At 36.7% G+C, this 16,442-nt stretch overlaps 1 protein-coding gene across 3 annotated transcripts in view; it reads right to left on the bottom strand.

Annotated features, from left to right (window-relative positions):
• Positions 1 to 5,082: 5,082 nt before the first annotated feature.
• LOC309879727 (transient receptor potential cation channel subfamily V member 6-like) overlaps positions 5,083 to 16,442 on the bottom strand; it is a 33,054-nt gene continuing 21,694 nt past the window's right edge. The window contains exons 8-16 of one of the 3 annotated variants that reach the window (XM_082763831.1): positions 14,325 to 14,537; positions 13,940 to 14,026; positions 12,709 to 12,785; positions 12,230 to 12,395; positions 11,900 to 11,966; positions 11,026 to 11,294; positions 9,872 to 9,978; positions 8,089 to 8,347; positions 5,083 to 6,191 (exon numbers count right to left, since the gene is read on the bottom strand). In XM_082763831.1, coding sequence (XP_082619957.1) covers positions 6,189 to 6,191; positions 8,089 to 8,347; positions 9,872 to 9,978; positions 11,026 to 11,294; positions 11,900 to 11,966; positions 12,230 to 12,395; positions 12,709 to 12,785; positions 13,940 to 14,026; positions 14,325 to 14,537 — 1,248 coding nt within the window. In that variant the 3' untranslated portion in view covers positions 5,083 to 6,188. Of the gene's footprint in view, positions 8,348 to 9,871; positions 9,979 to 11,025; positions 11,295 to 11,899; positions 11,967 to 12,229; positions 12,396 to 12,708; positions 12,786 to 13,939; positions 14,027 to 14,324; positions 14,538 to 16,442 lie in introns of all 3 variants that reach the window. The other 2 variants (XM_082763830.1, XM_082763832.1) reach the window with 2 other exon arrangements.

Genomic DNA, 16,442 nt, shown 5'->3' with positions numbered 1-16,442 from the left:
TTTATAAAAGTTTTTTACAGACATTTTTACAAACACTTTGCCATTCCAAACATGAGTTGCAATTATGGCTTTGTTCAACATTTTTTCTACATGAGTATCTGATCTGTGGTCTTGAAAACTGCTTAGGTAAAGCAAACATCATTAGATGTACTTTTCAGAGTGTTTTGAAGAGCATTTCAAGGACTTTCCAATGCCTGTAGTCAGTGAAGTGGGTGCTAGAAGAGCTTGAGGAGCACTCCCTAAGAAAAATACAAATGCAGTCACAATGGTGCTTCTCCTATTAACAGAAAAATCTGTACAAACCAAATGATATTGTGTCAGAACTACCTCCTTGCAATACAAAACAAGTGACCGATTTAAACTTGGATAGAAATAAATAATGAAAAGTGATTTTCTACATAACTAAAGAGAAGATCTTTTCTTAAAAAAAAAAAAAAAATTAAAAATTACATTTTTTTATGAAGATTTAAAGACCCACATACATGGAATTAGTTAAATTCTGAAGTTATTGTTATTATTAGCTTGTATGTATCTACTTATGTGAGACTAGCTTTCCTATTGTCTGGTCAGACAATATTGATAATAGCTAATTAGCTTTAATTCACAACACACATCAGTGTTGTCAGTGATTAGTAGTTCTGATAGCCCTTTTGCTGATCTATTCAGAAAAAAATAGTTCTACATGTGAATGTCTTAATATTTTAACCTCTTTATATCTTCATTTTATTCATTGTGAGTGAAGTTTTTTTTTTTTTTATTTCAATATTTTAGTCTTTTTCTTTAATACTCCAGCAGTTCCTTCCCTATATACTTCCAGATAATTTTTTAAGTATTGAATAATCTGCATGCTTGTCTTTTAAAACTCTCCATTTTTATCCAAAATTACCTTTTGACAATTTATTAGCACTGAGGGCACTTCCTGACAGGAAAATATATTATCCTGATGTTTGCTAGTTTTATTGTATGACTTACAAGCTGCTTTTTTCATCATATAGAACTTGATAATAAAACCAATGTGCGTAGACTGTTAGAAAAAGAGCTTTCATAGAAAAGAATTATTCTGAAACTAAAAAGAAAACAAAACAAAACAAAAAACAATCAAAAAAGAGTCTAATTTTTTCTGAGCTATTTCTCATATACATACCCTTGGGTCTTCTCGTAATCTTATATCTGCCTCTTGATCTCAATGTTAAGTGAGATAAAGTATGCTGCAAACAAGCATACACTTAGCACTCATGCACACCACTTTTGCAAGTCCCCCTGGGCATACAAGCAAGGAGCACCTCTGGCCCTGCTGATACTCTGGCCCAGACCCCAGGCCTTTGCTACTCACCAGCTAGTCCAGCTTGAAATTTGCTAGCACGCATATATATATATATATATATATATATATATATATATATATACATACAAACCATATACACCAGGGCTGTGGAAGATACAGACACTCATCTCCCTGCCAGGAATTATCACTAGGCATCCAGTCTGTGACCCATGCCTTAGTCCAGCCACCAATGTAGAGCCCCTCACTCACCTTACTTATGACATTTCCCCTCAGGAGCTGGTCTGGGAACACACGCTGCTCCCATCCCAGTGGCTGAAATAGGATCATTCCAGTAGCTGGCACTGAGACCCTGCTACTCGCTTCAGTGACACCATATGCCAGTGGCACTTACTCTGCTAGTCTGACTCCTGTAGCTGGCATTCACTTCAGTCACACCAATCCCCACAGTAGCTGGCACTCCAGACTCAAAGTCTGTAGGACCCCTTTCAGATCCAGACAACCAGGGTCCTTCTAATGACTGATGTTATGACCTTCATTTGCTCCAGTAGCTAGCACCACAGTCCATGGGTGCCTACACACTTAGTCTGACTCCAGTAGCTAGCAACAATTCCACTCACATACACACAGGTTCCACAGCGACTGGTGCTGAGACCCCCCACACTCACTCCAGTAGCTGGCACCACAGGCCAGCAGGGTGTTTGTTCCCTGACCTGGCCCCAGTAGCTGGCACTGAGGTTCAGTCATTCACATCCAGGTCTTACCAGTAGCTGGCACTTAATCCTTTCAGCTCATGTACACATGGGAAAGAGTACAAATACGCAGAGAGATAGTTAGGAAAACAATTTAATGAGAGACATAAGAAGGTAGGACAGACTGGTGATAAGGCACAGGGCTCAGGCAGAGAAGGATACTGATCAGTCTTTTTTTACACACACCATCTCTCTTGTACCCTTTTCTACCTGTACCCCCTCTTTGTTCCTCCTGCTACCTCTTACCTCTGGAATCACCACCATGTCCTTCCCCCCTTTTCCCTCTAAGGGCTTTTCAGAGTTCTATAACTTCAGCACCCTTCAAATCCAGGGCACCTTTGTGAGCAATCTCAACATTTGCAAGTTCCATCCTTCCTGGAAGTGGCACCTGTAGCTTGTTAGACCATCAACTACTGTGACTGGAAGGCTTGTTTCTTGTGACTGTCTCCCACCTTGGAAGTCCTCAGTCAGGTAACCCTGTTGGTATGAACATTCCTATATTCTCACCTGCTCTTGTAAATTAGCGTGATAGACCAGTCTTGGTTCTCATAATTTCCTGCCTCTCTTACTATCCCTTGCTGCCTTGGAAAAGGCCCTTAACCAGCTACCCTTAAAGGAGCAGGTATTCTTCTTCCACATACCTTTACACTCATCAATTTAATCTATAGTCACAGGCTTCTCCTGAAATAACATACAGTTCTCAGAAGTCTAGAACTGTATTTGTCTATGGGTTACCTTCACTTATGCACCGATCCCTACACAAAAGCTATACAAAATAGTACATATAGGCTTAAAATAATAAGCAAGGGAATCTAACTCAAAAAAAAAAAAAAAAAAAAAAAAAAAAAAAAAGAGACAAACTAAACTACATCTGTTGTAGTCCTCACTGTGCATAATTCTAAAAAGACTAGATTTGTGAGAAGACACAACTGATTATTTTCCACAGCAGTAGGGAAAAACAAAGCAAACCTGCCACTCCTTATCTTATAATAGGCTTGTCATTCGTAGTCATGATCATTTCTGAAGGTCAGAAATGAGATAATTTACCAATTTAAAAAAACAGTTTACTCTCTAACTGGTTTTCAGTGGTTTTCATGGCAAGTTGTTGAATTTTCTATTATGTATCGGACACATAGTAGGAAAAGCCAGAGAAGAATTTACAACAGAAATGAGAATTACACTAGGAAAGAACTCTCTGTAATTTACTATTATTTCCTGAAAGGCACAATTGTTTATTCTAATCCATAGCCTTTGCCATGAAATTGTTTTTGATGCAGAATCGTATCTCATATTTGCCTATGATATAAAAATTTATATTTTTCTAAATGAACATAGCCAGAAACAGTGAGGAGAGAGTAACTAATACATTTATAACTGGATGTGTTTATAGAAAGCCTTAATCCACATCTACAGCAGATTCTTCATTCATCTCAAGCAAAGCTTTCGATATTCTGCATTTAAGTAACTGGGCAGTTTGATAATTTCTTTTTCAAGATGCTACAGAAATCAATGTTTCTGACAAAGAATGTGTAGCTTTTTTCATCTGGTTGATGCTTTATTTTCCCAGCTGCCCCCTTGGAAAGTCTAGGAACTACTACACTTTCTTCAACTTTCCTTCCTTCTCCCACATAGAAGTGGGGCTACAATTAATGCACAGAATGATTTTGCCAGGTGGCTGTCACTCCAGCTTTATTTTATCAGTAATATAGTTAATTAGGACATGTTGCAAATATTGTCCACCTGGTAGCTTTAATTTATTAGTATATTATATGAAAACTCATAGATCAGCTTAGAGATCTCAGAATGTTTTTGTTTTTCTTTTTTAAATCATTCATTCTGATATTATAGACAGGTTGAGCTTGAGAAACAATGTAATATTTCATTTCCCAGTTCCACATCTTTCTGAGATATGTTAGTTGGTTAAAGTCCCTCTTCTTTGCAAAGAATTAACTGAGATTGTATTTTGTTAATGAGTCTTAAGAACAAGTTTTTCATGTATGCAGACAGATGCTTCTATTGCAGCAGGGGAAAAATAGCAGCAGAACTTACACAGTTTGCAATTTTCAACCCATTACAAAAGAGTAGCAAGACCAGAGGCTGATCATAACGCTCATCTCAGAAATTCTTGCTTACATCATCACAGGTTTCTTCTCTCAAATTTCATTGCAAGCTTTCTCAAGGCAGGCTCAAAACTCTTGCCAAAGAGTTCTTTGTGCACAACGGAGACTTTGATTAAAATGCTAGCATTACAGAAATAAAAATAACCTAATTCTTAAAATCAATAGTAAATGGCTGTAAGTATTATCACAATCTTATATGAACCAGGTATTTGCTAAATTAGTTTATTCTCATTTGGAAAAGTTTCCAAAAAAAATGTAACATGTAGTTTTAACTTGTTTATTTCTTGTTTTCTTGTTTTAACTTGTTTATTTCTTATTTTCTTGTTTATTAAGACATGGATAAGGATGGTTTTGTTATTGTATTTATTATTAAAATCTGAAACATAGTACATATTACTGCAAGTAAAGCTAGGTATTGCAAATGAGAAAAAAAAAAAGTGCAAACACAAACCTGATTAAACTACGGTTTCAATTTGTTAACAATTCTACTCATATCTAATATGTTTCAATTTGTTAACAATTTTTTACTGTAAGCAGCTATAGCAAGGACTATGCCTCCCCCTCACTATACGTTTGAGGACTATTGCCTCACCACCCTCTGATATACATCATTACACCAATGTAAAGACATGGCTTCTTCAAAGAGAGCTTGTACTGCAGTTTTCGCTGCAGTGAAAACTTTTGCACAGATTTTGTATAATGGAATTTCCAAAGCAGATTGCTGTGGAAAAAGGGATTTAATCCAAAAATTTAACTTGGACCCAAACATGATGATCCAAATATTATGTCAGTTGATGTCTGTGACTGCTATTAAATATATATATATATATATATATATCCCATGATATTTATTTTAGACACAAAGTAGTAGACAAGACAGTCCATGTATTTAAATTTTTTATTTTCAGCAAAATACTTGTCATTTTAATACATGCAGCTGGATCAGAACATTCATTCTTGATACATTATCATAAACTCAGAAGTTACTTCAGTAGTTTGGAAGATAGATTGAGGTTAACAGTTTCAAGGAGGGTAGGAATGTTTGTTTTGAAATCATTGCAATGTTGTCAAGAGGGAGAAGGGAGATACCTTTCAACAGCAAGAAGGAGCAATACTGCTTTGGAGTTTTAGTTTATATCTACATCACAAAATGAAAAACACTGGATCAAATCCTGAAGGAGCATTCATGCAGAATATTAAAGCAAAAGTGCTTTACCTTTTGTGTTACTACAGTCATTGTTGTTTCCCTGTCTGAGATAGATTGCATTGAGCCAGCAATGCAATGTTTTTCTGGTGCCTCCTGACATTCATATAGGCCCAGCAAGTGTGTATATGCCCTAATAGAAAAGGGTAGATATTCTACATTTATAAATTAAATTTAATATATTTATCTTCATTATTTCTGCTGACCTTTACCACCTGAATTTTTTTTCCAATAGCTGTTGTTCAGCTCTGAGCTTGAATAGAATTGGTCTAAATTGATCTCTAAAACACAACAAGAATTACCATATTTTCTCTACACTTATTGACATAAAGCAAGTCCAAATATGGTAAATAAATTACACGGATTTAATGCTGTTTTGTGCATGGTTTCTATGCAAAAATGTTGAAATCTAATGCTTACAGACTGCAATTTTTAAAAAGGCACTACCTTAAAAATATGGGATTTTTTTTCTCCTTATGGAAGGCAAATACAGAAGTCTATAAAAGCCTAGCACTGTTAACTGAGTTCTGTTTTGCCTCCTGCAAAGTCAATATATTGTTATGAGTTCTATGGTCAAAATTTTCATTACTGTTTAAAGTGATGAAGAAGAACACAAATGCATTCTCAGAGCCAGGGTTTATACAGTGTATATGTCAAACTAGTTTATTATTATTATTATTATATTGTTAAATAATGACAAAGAGGAGTCCTTGTGCAGAAATGGCCAGTCAGCTCCATCTTAAATGTATTTCTGTAGTTTTTCAAGCTAGTGAAAAGACTGTGAGAGTAGAGGGGAAGCCATCAGTTCTTTCCTTCCTGTTATTTCCCATTCACTGGAAAGAAAATTTATCTAAAATTAGAGCAACAATTCATATTTTTGCTTAATGCTCCACATTGTTTCCATATCCATAGACCATCAGTGCAAACCCCAAATATTTAGGGAAGGGCTGACAACACTTAAGTAAAAAAAAAACTTTCAATTCAACAAAATGTATCAGCTCAGAAGGTATGCAGCTGAAGTACAGAGAGACAGTCTCATATAACTACACATTCAAGAAATAGAAAGACAACATTTAAATAAATACACATAATTGCAAAGATCATGACACTTATTACAACACCTGCAATAGAGGAGATGTGGGAGGTGTTTGCAGTGATATTGCAGAACAATCAGAAATCCACTGGATTCAGCTTTTTTGTTGTCTGCTTTGCTTATCACAAGGTGGTTTGACTCAAAGCCTAGTGCTAGATTACAATCCAGGGTTTCTTAAAAAACAAACATTCTGTCATTGGTACAGTCAGAAAGGAAATGTTAAGACCATCTGCTGCTTTTCACTCACTTCTGCTATTGGAATGAAACTCTACACTCATAAAAAAGCTAAAACCCCAGGAATGATAGTCCACTTCTCCGAGCATTTCTCTATTTTTCTTAAAGTGGCCCTAGGCAGATGACATACTGACAGACTGAAACATCATCATGCTTGTATGGATGACCTAGATATGTATTAGATAGTTTGAGGCTTCTCATGTGTGTGTGAGAACACCAGTTTCTGAACTCCTTTCACAATAGCTCTTATCTGTCTATCCAAAATTTCTTCTTCATTTCATTCACTGATATATTGTAATTCACTACTACGACTGAATTCAGTGGCTCAGTAGTAAGTCAAAGCACTATGGTCCAGAACCCTACTCTTCCAAGGAAAGGAAAAGCAAGCTTCAGCTCACTTTGGGGCTTGATAACACACTGCTGAAAGGCACCTAACCAGGTCTAGAACAGGATAGAATAGAATAGTTCAGTTGGTAGGGACCTTCAGAGATCATCTCATTATATCTGCTCAATAGGAAACAAAATCCCACTTCAGATCTTTCAGGATCCTTCCAAGAACAGAAATCACTTCTTTCTTAAAAAAAAAAAAAAAAAAAAAAAAACACAGCTTAAAGTGCATTCCTATGTTGAAAAAAAAAAAAATAAATAAAATAAAATAAAAAATGAAAATCATAAACCAGAGGAGTCCTACTACGATAGCAATGTTGAAAATGCAGCTAGAATGCAGCTCTCTGAAGAGTTTGCCATTCTTCAGAAGGCAAAATCTGTGCAGGCCTGAATAGTAGGCCGATTGAATAGTTACAGGCCTTCTAATCATCACAGTGTCAGAAACTACCTTCATTCTTGAGATTAGTAACAAAAAAACATCTGTAGTTTTGTTTTCCATTTCTGTACTAAATCATAAAACAGTACTTCAGTCAGGTGTATTTGCAATGAGAGCTCTGGGATATTGTGAGGGATATTGTAAGACTGGAGGGAGAGATTATACTAAATGTTATACTCTGGGAGAGGTCTTACTGTTTGTCTCTTTGTAAATAGTTGAAATCCCAGTGCTGGCTTCTATTGCTCATTTCTCTAGGTTATTACAAAGAATTGCAAACAACCACAGGCCCTAGATCAACAAGCCCACCACCTTGGTGCAAATATTAGTGCAACAACAGGGACACCTAAAAGGTAGAAGAGAAAAGACTGCATTTGTATATCATAGCATAGTCACCATGAACTATTCACAATGCACAAGCAGAGTTCTTCATGGCTGTTGAATTTGTAGCATGCTTGAGTGTGTATGAACAGCTGGAGGAGACAACTGCTGTGGCAAATGAGATTTATGTTGTGGAATGGAAAAATAAAAACAATTTTTAAAAAAGGAACAAAAAAAAAAGAGAGGTTTAGACATCATATACCTCTTCCTCCATGGCATGATTGACCTCTCCATGAATTGAGTGGAAGGTGTTGCGCCTCAGGATTTCCCAGCCACTGTGAGAATTCATCCTTGATGTGCTCCGTGACAATGACAGAGCAGGCAGTTCCTTCTTGTACAAGACGTTACTGTCGATTTCCATTTTTTCTGGACCTTTGTCACAGTTATCCCTATCATGAGCCTTAAACGCTTCTGTGTACCGCATCATCTTGTGTTTGTTGGGATCAACCCTGTCTTCTACTCTGTGAGAGGATAAAAAACATAAACAGAGTTAAGTACAATTGTGCCAACAAAATGATGAGGCAGGCCTCTTCCAGATATATGCTTACAGACCCAGCCACCCCAAAAACATCTACACAGAAACAGGAAAATGATTAATAGGCATAGCTCTTTTAGTTTTCTTCTCTCTTTAACATGTGCTTTCATAAAATTACCCTCACCGTCTCAGTTATTACCAGCACAATAATCTCCTTTCTAGGCTTTCATTCGTGACACTGAATTCAGTACTCTTATCCATTTTTATTTTCTGTCCTTTACTTTGTTACCTAGTCATGATTTGCCTTTTCCATTTTGACAGCTGTAAGCAACTGACCACTTGACTCCATCTCCAGATCCTTTTTTTATACAAATATATTAATCTATTTCCTTTGTCATTGTCTTTCCTTCTTTGATACTTGTTAAGCTCAGGATGTCATTTATCCTTTACTGAACTTTGATTTATCTGTTCCACTTCCACCAACCCTTCTCTGCTTTACTTATAACTTGGACATACTGTCCCTATATACATGGGGACATGTGAATACAATATACTTACATGTAATATATATACCATATACAAAGACCATGCATGTAATTTGACAGAACTACATGTAGATCATACTAACACTCCTTTCTTTTTGCATCGCATGAAGAATTGCTGCTGGTATATTGCTCTTGCAAAGTGATATTCTGCACCTTGCAATTAAAGCCTTTATTGTTAACACCAGATTTCTCTGTTCTGCCCAGTAAACCTGAAAATCCACAAGGCTCACTACTCTGCTGAAACCTGAAGAAAGTCCTGTTTCATACAGCCACCACTCCCCCTTCTGGCTTTATCAGCAAAAGATGAAGCCCTGGGAAAGGATGCATGACCAATGTTTATTCTTTTCTCAAGCTGGTAGAAATGTTGAGTAAAATCAGAAATGATGAACAATCTTTTGTTATTTAGATTATAGACAGTTTGCCTGTTATTTCAGGGCTTAAATGGAAATCCGGACCCGAGACTTTGTCACCAGATGCAGTCCTTGCTAAGTATATTATAGTTACCAGGTTCACACCAGAAAGAAAGCTTATCTTTAATTATTCTTGTCCTATTTTTCAGTCATCTGAATTGCAGTTCATTTCTGCTGAACACCAAATTGATTGCTTCTGCCTCTGCTGTTTCATGCATCCAATGAATAAGGACAGATAACCAAAGCATAACAGTACTGTTTTGTTGTAATCATTATAAAGAGTTTGAAAAAAAAATCAGGCCTGATGACATGCAGTTTCTGAAGTATGTCTACAGGGATTATTGGATAGCACTAATTCATGCAAGGAATTGCACAACAGAACTTTCTGAGGGGAACACTGCTTGTCTCCAATAGACATAAAATGGACTGGGATCTGTATTCTAGAAGAAAAGGACTATAAACACTCCTCTCCAGGCACTTGGAATGGCTCTTTTTTAGTATCCATGCACTGAATGCTTCTTCTGGGATCCTTATGTGCACTAGAAGAAAACTCACCTGAGATACCATCGGTCCCCTAGCCCATATTCCCGGCCACAGATCCCGGAGCGAGGCCAGAGACACCGTGGCAATTTCCGTTCCAGCATGACAGTAGTAGCAACAACCTTTAAAAATAACAAAACAAACAAAACAATAACTAAGATGACTTAAAAAGGAAAAAAAAAATCACTCTCTCTTTTTAAATTATCAGCTTTATGAGTACTGAGCAGATGAAGGAAAAACAGAGAACCAGTACTCTTTATTATAGGACAATTCACAATTTTAGATCTAACTGTGCCATGATTTGAGGAAACAATGGTGCTTTTCAAACATTGTTAAACTTGTTTGCTTTTACACTTTGTGGCAACATGTAGGATAATTAATTTGCAACCTAGATAAGAGTAAAATGTTTATATCAGCCTTAACCATTTTCAGAACCTAGTACCCTTAACACTCAACTACAGTTAACTCTTTGACTTGTGTTTTCTTTCATAAAAATAGTAGGAAATGGTTTTCCTCTTGAGCAGCTATATACTTGATCTGGTTTAATTCATCAAAAGGCAGCATTATCCTTAGCCTCTTCAGCAAGTCAGACCAACTTCTCTTAATGGATCTAAAGACATAACCTACCTACCTGTAATCATTAGCCTTCATTGTATTTCTCTCCCAGTCAATCTCTATATTATTTAACTCTCAGTTACATGGGAATGTGATTTGTAAGAAAGAGGCAACATCAATTCAATTTAAGAAGAGATTGATTCCATGCTTAGTGAAGAAACAGATAGGGAGACACAAGATGGACAAGAAAGGCTGGATGAGGTTTTTTCTGTTATGTAAAACAAGGTACAAATATTACTATAACAGAAATATACTGGAAGGTAGCTTCACATGGGAATATCTGCAGACGAGTGGTCTTGCACTCAGAAAGTTCATACTGATAAAAGGGATGGAAGACATTTGGGGGCTGATGTACAGAAGCTGTTAGATAGAATTAAAGGGACATGGCTTATTGAGACATGAGAAGTCCGCAAACAAAGTGAAGACCTGGGAAAGGTTTTAAATTACCTCTCTCTTTGCAGGGACAGTAAAGTAAGTAATTGCACTGTCTAGCACATTTTTTCTGGACAAATTTTCCCCATTTTTATTCAGAGAAACCCCCCTACCTAGATTACCTGGGCTCTCCAGAGTTCATCCCGCTCATGGGCCACTCTCCAGTGGGTGTCACCCATCATGGCAATTAGCAAGTTGAGCATAAGGAGGGTGGCAATGATGGCAAAGGAAAAATATACGACACTGTACATAAAAGGCAGGTCCACATCATAGTTTGCAGGGCCATCAATTATAGTGAGAAACAGCTCAAAGGTGGTGAACAAGGACATGGGATAGTTATAGAATTGCCCAAGGTTTTCAGGGTTCTCTGTCTGGAAGATGATGTAAAAAGCTAAAGTAGACCAAGGAGAAAAAAAAAAAAAAATAAGGATATAGTTTTAAAATGTGAATAACATTCCAAGAGCAACAACAGGGTCCTATAACAAAAACTGACAACACTAGGTGTTCTGGGAAAGAGCTACATATATTTCTATGTAAGTGCACACTATGCAGCATAACAATGGCAAATCCCTGACTAGAATCACTGGTCACCATTTAAAAATTACTCTGAATTACTCTATTTATCTGCTCTCAAAATGCCTTAAAAATATCAATCTTTTCTTCTTCATGGATAGAAGAAAGCTATGTATGTTAATCCCATTTTCCAAACATAAACACCACAAATGCAATGTGTTTTTAAACTTTGACTTACATATATGTGGATTTATCTGGGTTGTCCTAATTTATACTATCCTGGAAAGAGCAAGAGTTGAAAACCAAACAGAAATCAGTGTTGGGAAAGAGACCGTACTCAAAGAAACAGGAACTATACATCATCACCACCTTTGCCAGATAACTAAGGGGGTGACCAGAGAATAATCCAAAATCCACTGCACTTAATTCTTATCAAAGAATTTGTGAGGGTAACATAACACTGTTTTCCTTTTGTAGACTCACCTGATGCAAAGCCTAGTATCACCACAGCCATGAGCCAACAAAAGCGCATAAGATCTCCAAATATCATCTGTAGAGCAAAGATAGAGCCGCCATAAGGCTCAGCTGTTTCACCAAGTTACCATGCAATCCCATGTAAACCATTTCCAAAGACCATAAGTGTATTAAAGGAAGCTTCTCCACTACAGAGAAGCAAAACTCCCAAATGCTTCATGCAGACTTTACAATTGGCATTAATGCAAGTCCAGAGGGAGAAAAAATATTCTTTCAGATCTCCCTGTCTGCAGAGAGGTGCTAAGATGTACACAATGAGTACATATTTGTTTCTTATACCTTTTGGATCATGATGGTAAAGGGTCCAAGCATCTGGAAGCCTCGTGCGAAGTACATGACATTGCACCATCCTAGTACCAGGGCAAAGGACATGGGCACCACCTCACCAGTAGTGCTGGTGAGACGCATTACCATGGTTACCAGAATCATACAAGCATATGTGATACTGCAAAGGAAGAGGAGAGTGAAAATATTTCGGTAAATAATTTTTACCCTTGCTTATCTTTTCTTGCCAAAAATTCCAAGACAGGCACATACAGCTATAAGTTCATAAGCAGAAACCAGTCGGCATGCTCAAATCTACCTGTACACTCACCTGGCTTCTTATACACAGTAAGAGAAAGAAATCAAGAGAAACAATACTTTAAGAGAATGGAGAAGGTTGCTCATCTGGCAGAAGACTGGAGGAGTGGAGGTAGGAGGTGCAGGAGGGAATGAGAAACAGTAAGTTTATTGAACTTAAAAGGTGGTGTACTTACACAATTATGTGGAAAGGCCCTCCTAGGATGGTTTGTCCAAAGTATTTCGCTGCTCCAACTCTAAGGATATCTGGGATCTAAGAATGACATCCTATTGACTTTAGGACTTAGATTCTGTTATACTATTAAACATAATGGTAACCATCAATTTTAAAAGGGTCTTGGAGCCAGCGGTATCTGCTTTGTTTACTGCTTCACAGTTTGACTGAAAATTTACTTTAAAAACAGAATGAATTAATCAGATGCCCTTCTGAATAAGGCAGATACTGCTCTTTTCTTGGAAAACCTGAGAATGCTTGGGCAGATTGAGAGACTTTGCTATGAAGATCACCATGCTGTGATCTCGAAGTTCTTGTGGACTACTGAGAAGAGACCAGATCTGCTGAGCCTCAGAAAAGACAAAAAAAAAAAAAAACAAACAAAAAAAAAAAAAAACTTGTAAACTCAGAGGAGCTTGGTATTTTTCAGACTCACTGTGTTACTTGTAGGGGAGCCATAGAGTCCTGTCCAAGCATGGAAATAAGTACCTGTCCTTCTGGAACATATATGAGCAGAGAGAAATCGTTCTCTTTTCCTTTTTCAATGGGGTTTGTAAACTCCATTTTATTTCAGTTCTCCCTGAGATCATCATTTGAGCTTTCTCTATATAACAGTTTCATATTCTAATAAAATTATGTGTTTGTCATATGCTTCATTTTAAAAACTTCATCTCTTTTTTAATTTTAAAATCACAATTCTGAAAATCATGGTAAGATTACCTAGACATGGCCTCTGCAGAACCCTGTTTGAGTAAGGCTCCTTTTATAGGCTCAAGTAGTCACTGATCTCCAGTTAAATATAGACTTTCCTATGTAACCACAGGAATCACTTTACCCAGCATCCCCAAATACGTAAGTACAAAAAGTCTCTAAGAATCTCATGTAACAGCTGGGATTCATCTGGAACTGCAGATGATGCTAATGGGATCTCTGGCATTACCCTGCAGATAGTATCTGATAGCAACCAGTCCATCTAATTACTCCTTCTGTACCTGGAGTTTTACTAGTAATCTCTCACCATCTGTTTCACCTAATAGATTTTGTTGACAGTGTCAACTGCCATAGATGTATATTGAAGCATTTAGACTTATTGAATAATCCTTACCAAGTTTTGAGGACAAACTCCTGTTTGTCCAGTAGGTAAAATCTGCCTAGATTAAGTTCAAAACTGCAGAGCTCACTGTTTCTCTTACCTCAAGGATCAAAATTACTACAGCTCCAATCACTGTGATCAGCTCCCCCACCAACCTCAACTCATCCTCATATGTTATATATGATTCCTGAAAGGAAAAAAGGAGTGAGAAGAAATTAAAATAGATGGCAGGAAAAGAAGGCCTAATGTTAGTGTAAGAAATGTGACTAAGCCTTACAAGACCACAGGAACCATCCCAGGCCAAACAACAGAGAACAGACCATACCCAGAGTTCCTCATCGATGAAGGTCAGCTGATGGCAAGAGAAAAGGAGAACAGCTGCAAAAGCTGGGGACTGGGGAATACTTCGACTTTCCAGTTAAGTAGGTGATTATTGGAATTGCCCAATGCTGCCTGTGGGGCCCTGACTACTACTGACACAGTACCTGCAGCATTTTCTGGACATAGATTGTATTGTCTCTACTGCTTGTTTTGTTGCCTGTTCGGGCTTTCAGTGGCCGGTAGACACAGCACATAGTGAAGCAGACCATGTAGAGGACATAGAATAAAGCCAGGAAACAGAAATAGGGCCGTCCATACATATTCCACTTCAGGCTCACCAGCTCCTTCACAGGTGTTAGGTCTAAGATCTGGCGTGCCTGAGAAAGATACAAAGAAGGAATTATTCACTGTGAGGGTATTTGTTTATGAGCAACATTCACAGTTTCCAGGGTGTATGTTAACAAGTTGTTCTTACCTACGCTATTCAGATTTAGGAAGCCATTTACTTTTTTTTTTTTTATTTCCCAAAAAATGGGAACGCTCAAGTGAGTTTGTATTTCTTCAGTTTACCAGCAGAATTTTGGAAATGTAAAAAAGTATATCTTTCAGAGAACAGATTTTGAGCACCAATGGAAATAACAAGAAAAGTATGTTAGACTTGAATACATTTTCCATATCTGTAGACCTGGTTCCACATAAACACTTGAGACAGACCTATGATCTAGGTCCATGAATGTGGATATATGAATCTGTGTTATAGAAATTAAAAGGTATTATTTAAAATAGAATTTGATAGCGACCTTTATGAAAGATCCCATTACCTTTTACAAGGATATCCATAGAGAATAAGATACAAATACAGAACGGTTGGGCTAACTTTACAGTGTCAGAAAGTTTACAAAACCTGTGAAGATGTATTTGAATATACATGTATATTTCAATGCATTATCTTTCACTGTAACTGGAATACTTTTTGAAAAATATTTTGTGTTAAGCAAGACAGCACAATGCAATTCACACCAGGCTCTCCTCTGTTTAAAATATACAACATTATTACAACACAGAATTGAAAATAGAATATTTTAAATTCTATTTCCAGCTATGGAAAAGAAGCTTCTAAGCATCTTGTACAATTCACTTAGATGTTTTTCTCTGAATTGGATTTATTTTTTATTTTATTTTATTTTATGTTCCAACAGCTAAATCTATCAACTTGAAATTGTGGAAATTCTGTATCTCTAGGAAACATCAAAAGGTCCTATAGATCATTAATGCTCTTTTAAAAACTCTGACATTTTAAAAATCTCTGACATTACCTAGGCAACTAAGGGGACTTCAGAAAGATTTTGAAGGTTCATTTATTTTTGTCTGAATACAGACTATTAATGGCCTGGATTTTCAAGTTTTCATCATTCAACTACGATGATAAAAACTGAAGTATATCCCCAGTGGGACTACTGTTAAAAAACACACAACAAAACACACACACAAACACACAAACCCTACAGTCTCTTTCAGCTTACTTCCTTTAGACTGTTTATATCATATTCAAAGTTTTGGCCTTTCTTTTTAAAGTATCAGTGGTGCAGCTCTGGTATATTTAGAAGACTGTGTACTTCCAGGAGTAAATAGAAGCTTCAGAGAGCATCTTACACAATAGGAAAAATGGCACTATTACATAGTTTACAGTTGTGCTTCTGTCAAAGATCTATATATTTTCGTACATACTGTGCAGCTGAGAAAATTTAGAAAAATAAAAGCTTCTACAAAAAGTTAGAGGAGTGGAGTTATAAACACTGGAGTGAAAAATCTCCTACTATACAATTTACAAAACTAACAGGAAGAATCCAGAAATTTTCTGAAGTGCCCCCATGGTTGATCTGGTATGTTTACACACATACATATAAAGGGCAAAGAAAATACAGGGAGATGTTATTAAAAAAAAAAAAAAATCACCATTTTTCTCTGTTAAGCATTGCTAACTTACACCTCTGGATGAATCCATTGATTTGCTACACTAGCAATTATTAAACATGGAAAGATCAAAGTTACTCCACTTTTTATAACTGTTTCCCTAAGACAAGATGAAATTGTGGCCTCATTGTTAAGGAAATATCATTCTTCCCAGGAATGGTGTGTCAATCTTTCTTCAAATGCTCTAGGTTAAAAAAAGACTTAAGACTGAAGAATTTTACATGGGAAAAATATGTCTCCTGAGCATATGTACATGTATATATATTTATATATATAAACGCATATATTCAAGATGGGATGAATCTAGG

The sequence above is a fragment of the Aythya marila genome (assembly GCF_965140915.1).
Source record: "Aythya marila genome assembly, chromosome: 1".
NCBI classification, from domain to species: Eukaryota; Metazoa; Chordata; class Aves; order Anseriformes; family Anatidae; genus Aythya; species Aythya marila.
Note: the sequence above shows the minus strand (reverse complement) of the source record. Positions and strands in the feature narration are given on the sequence as shown.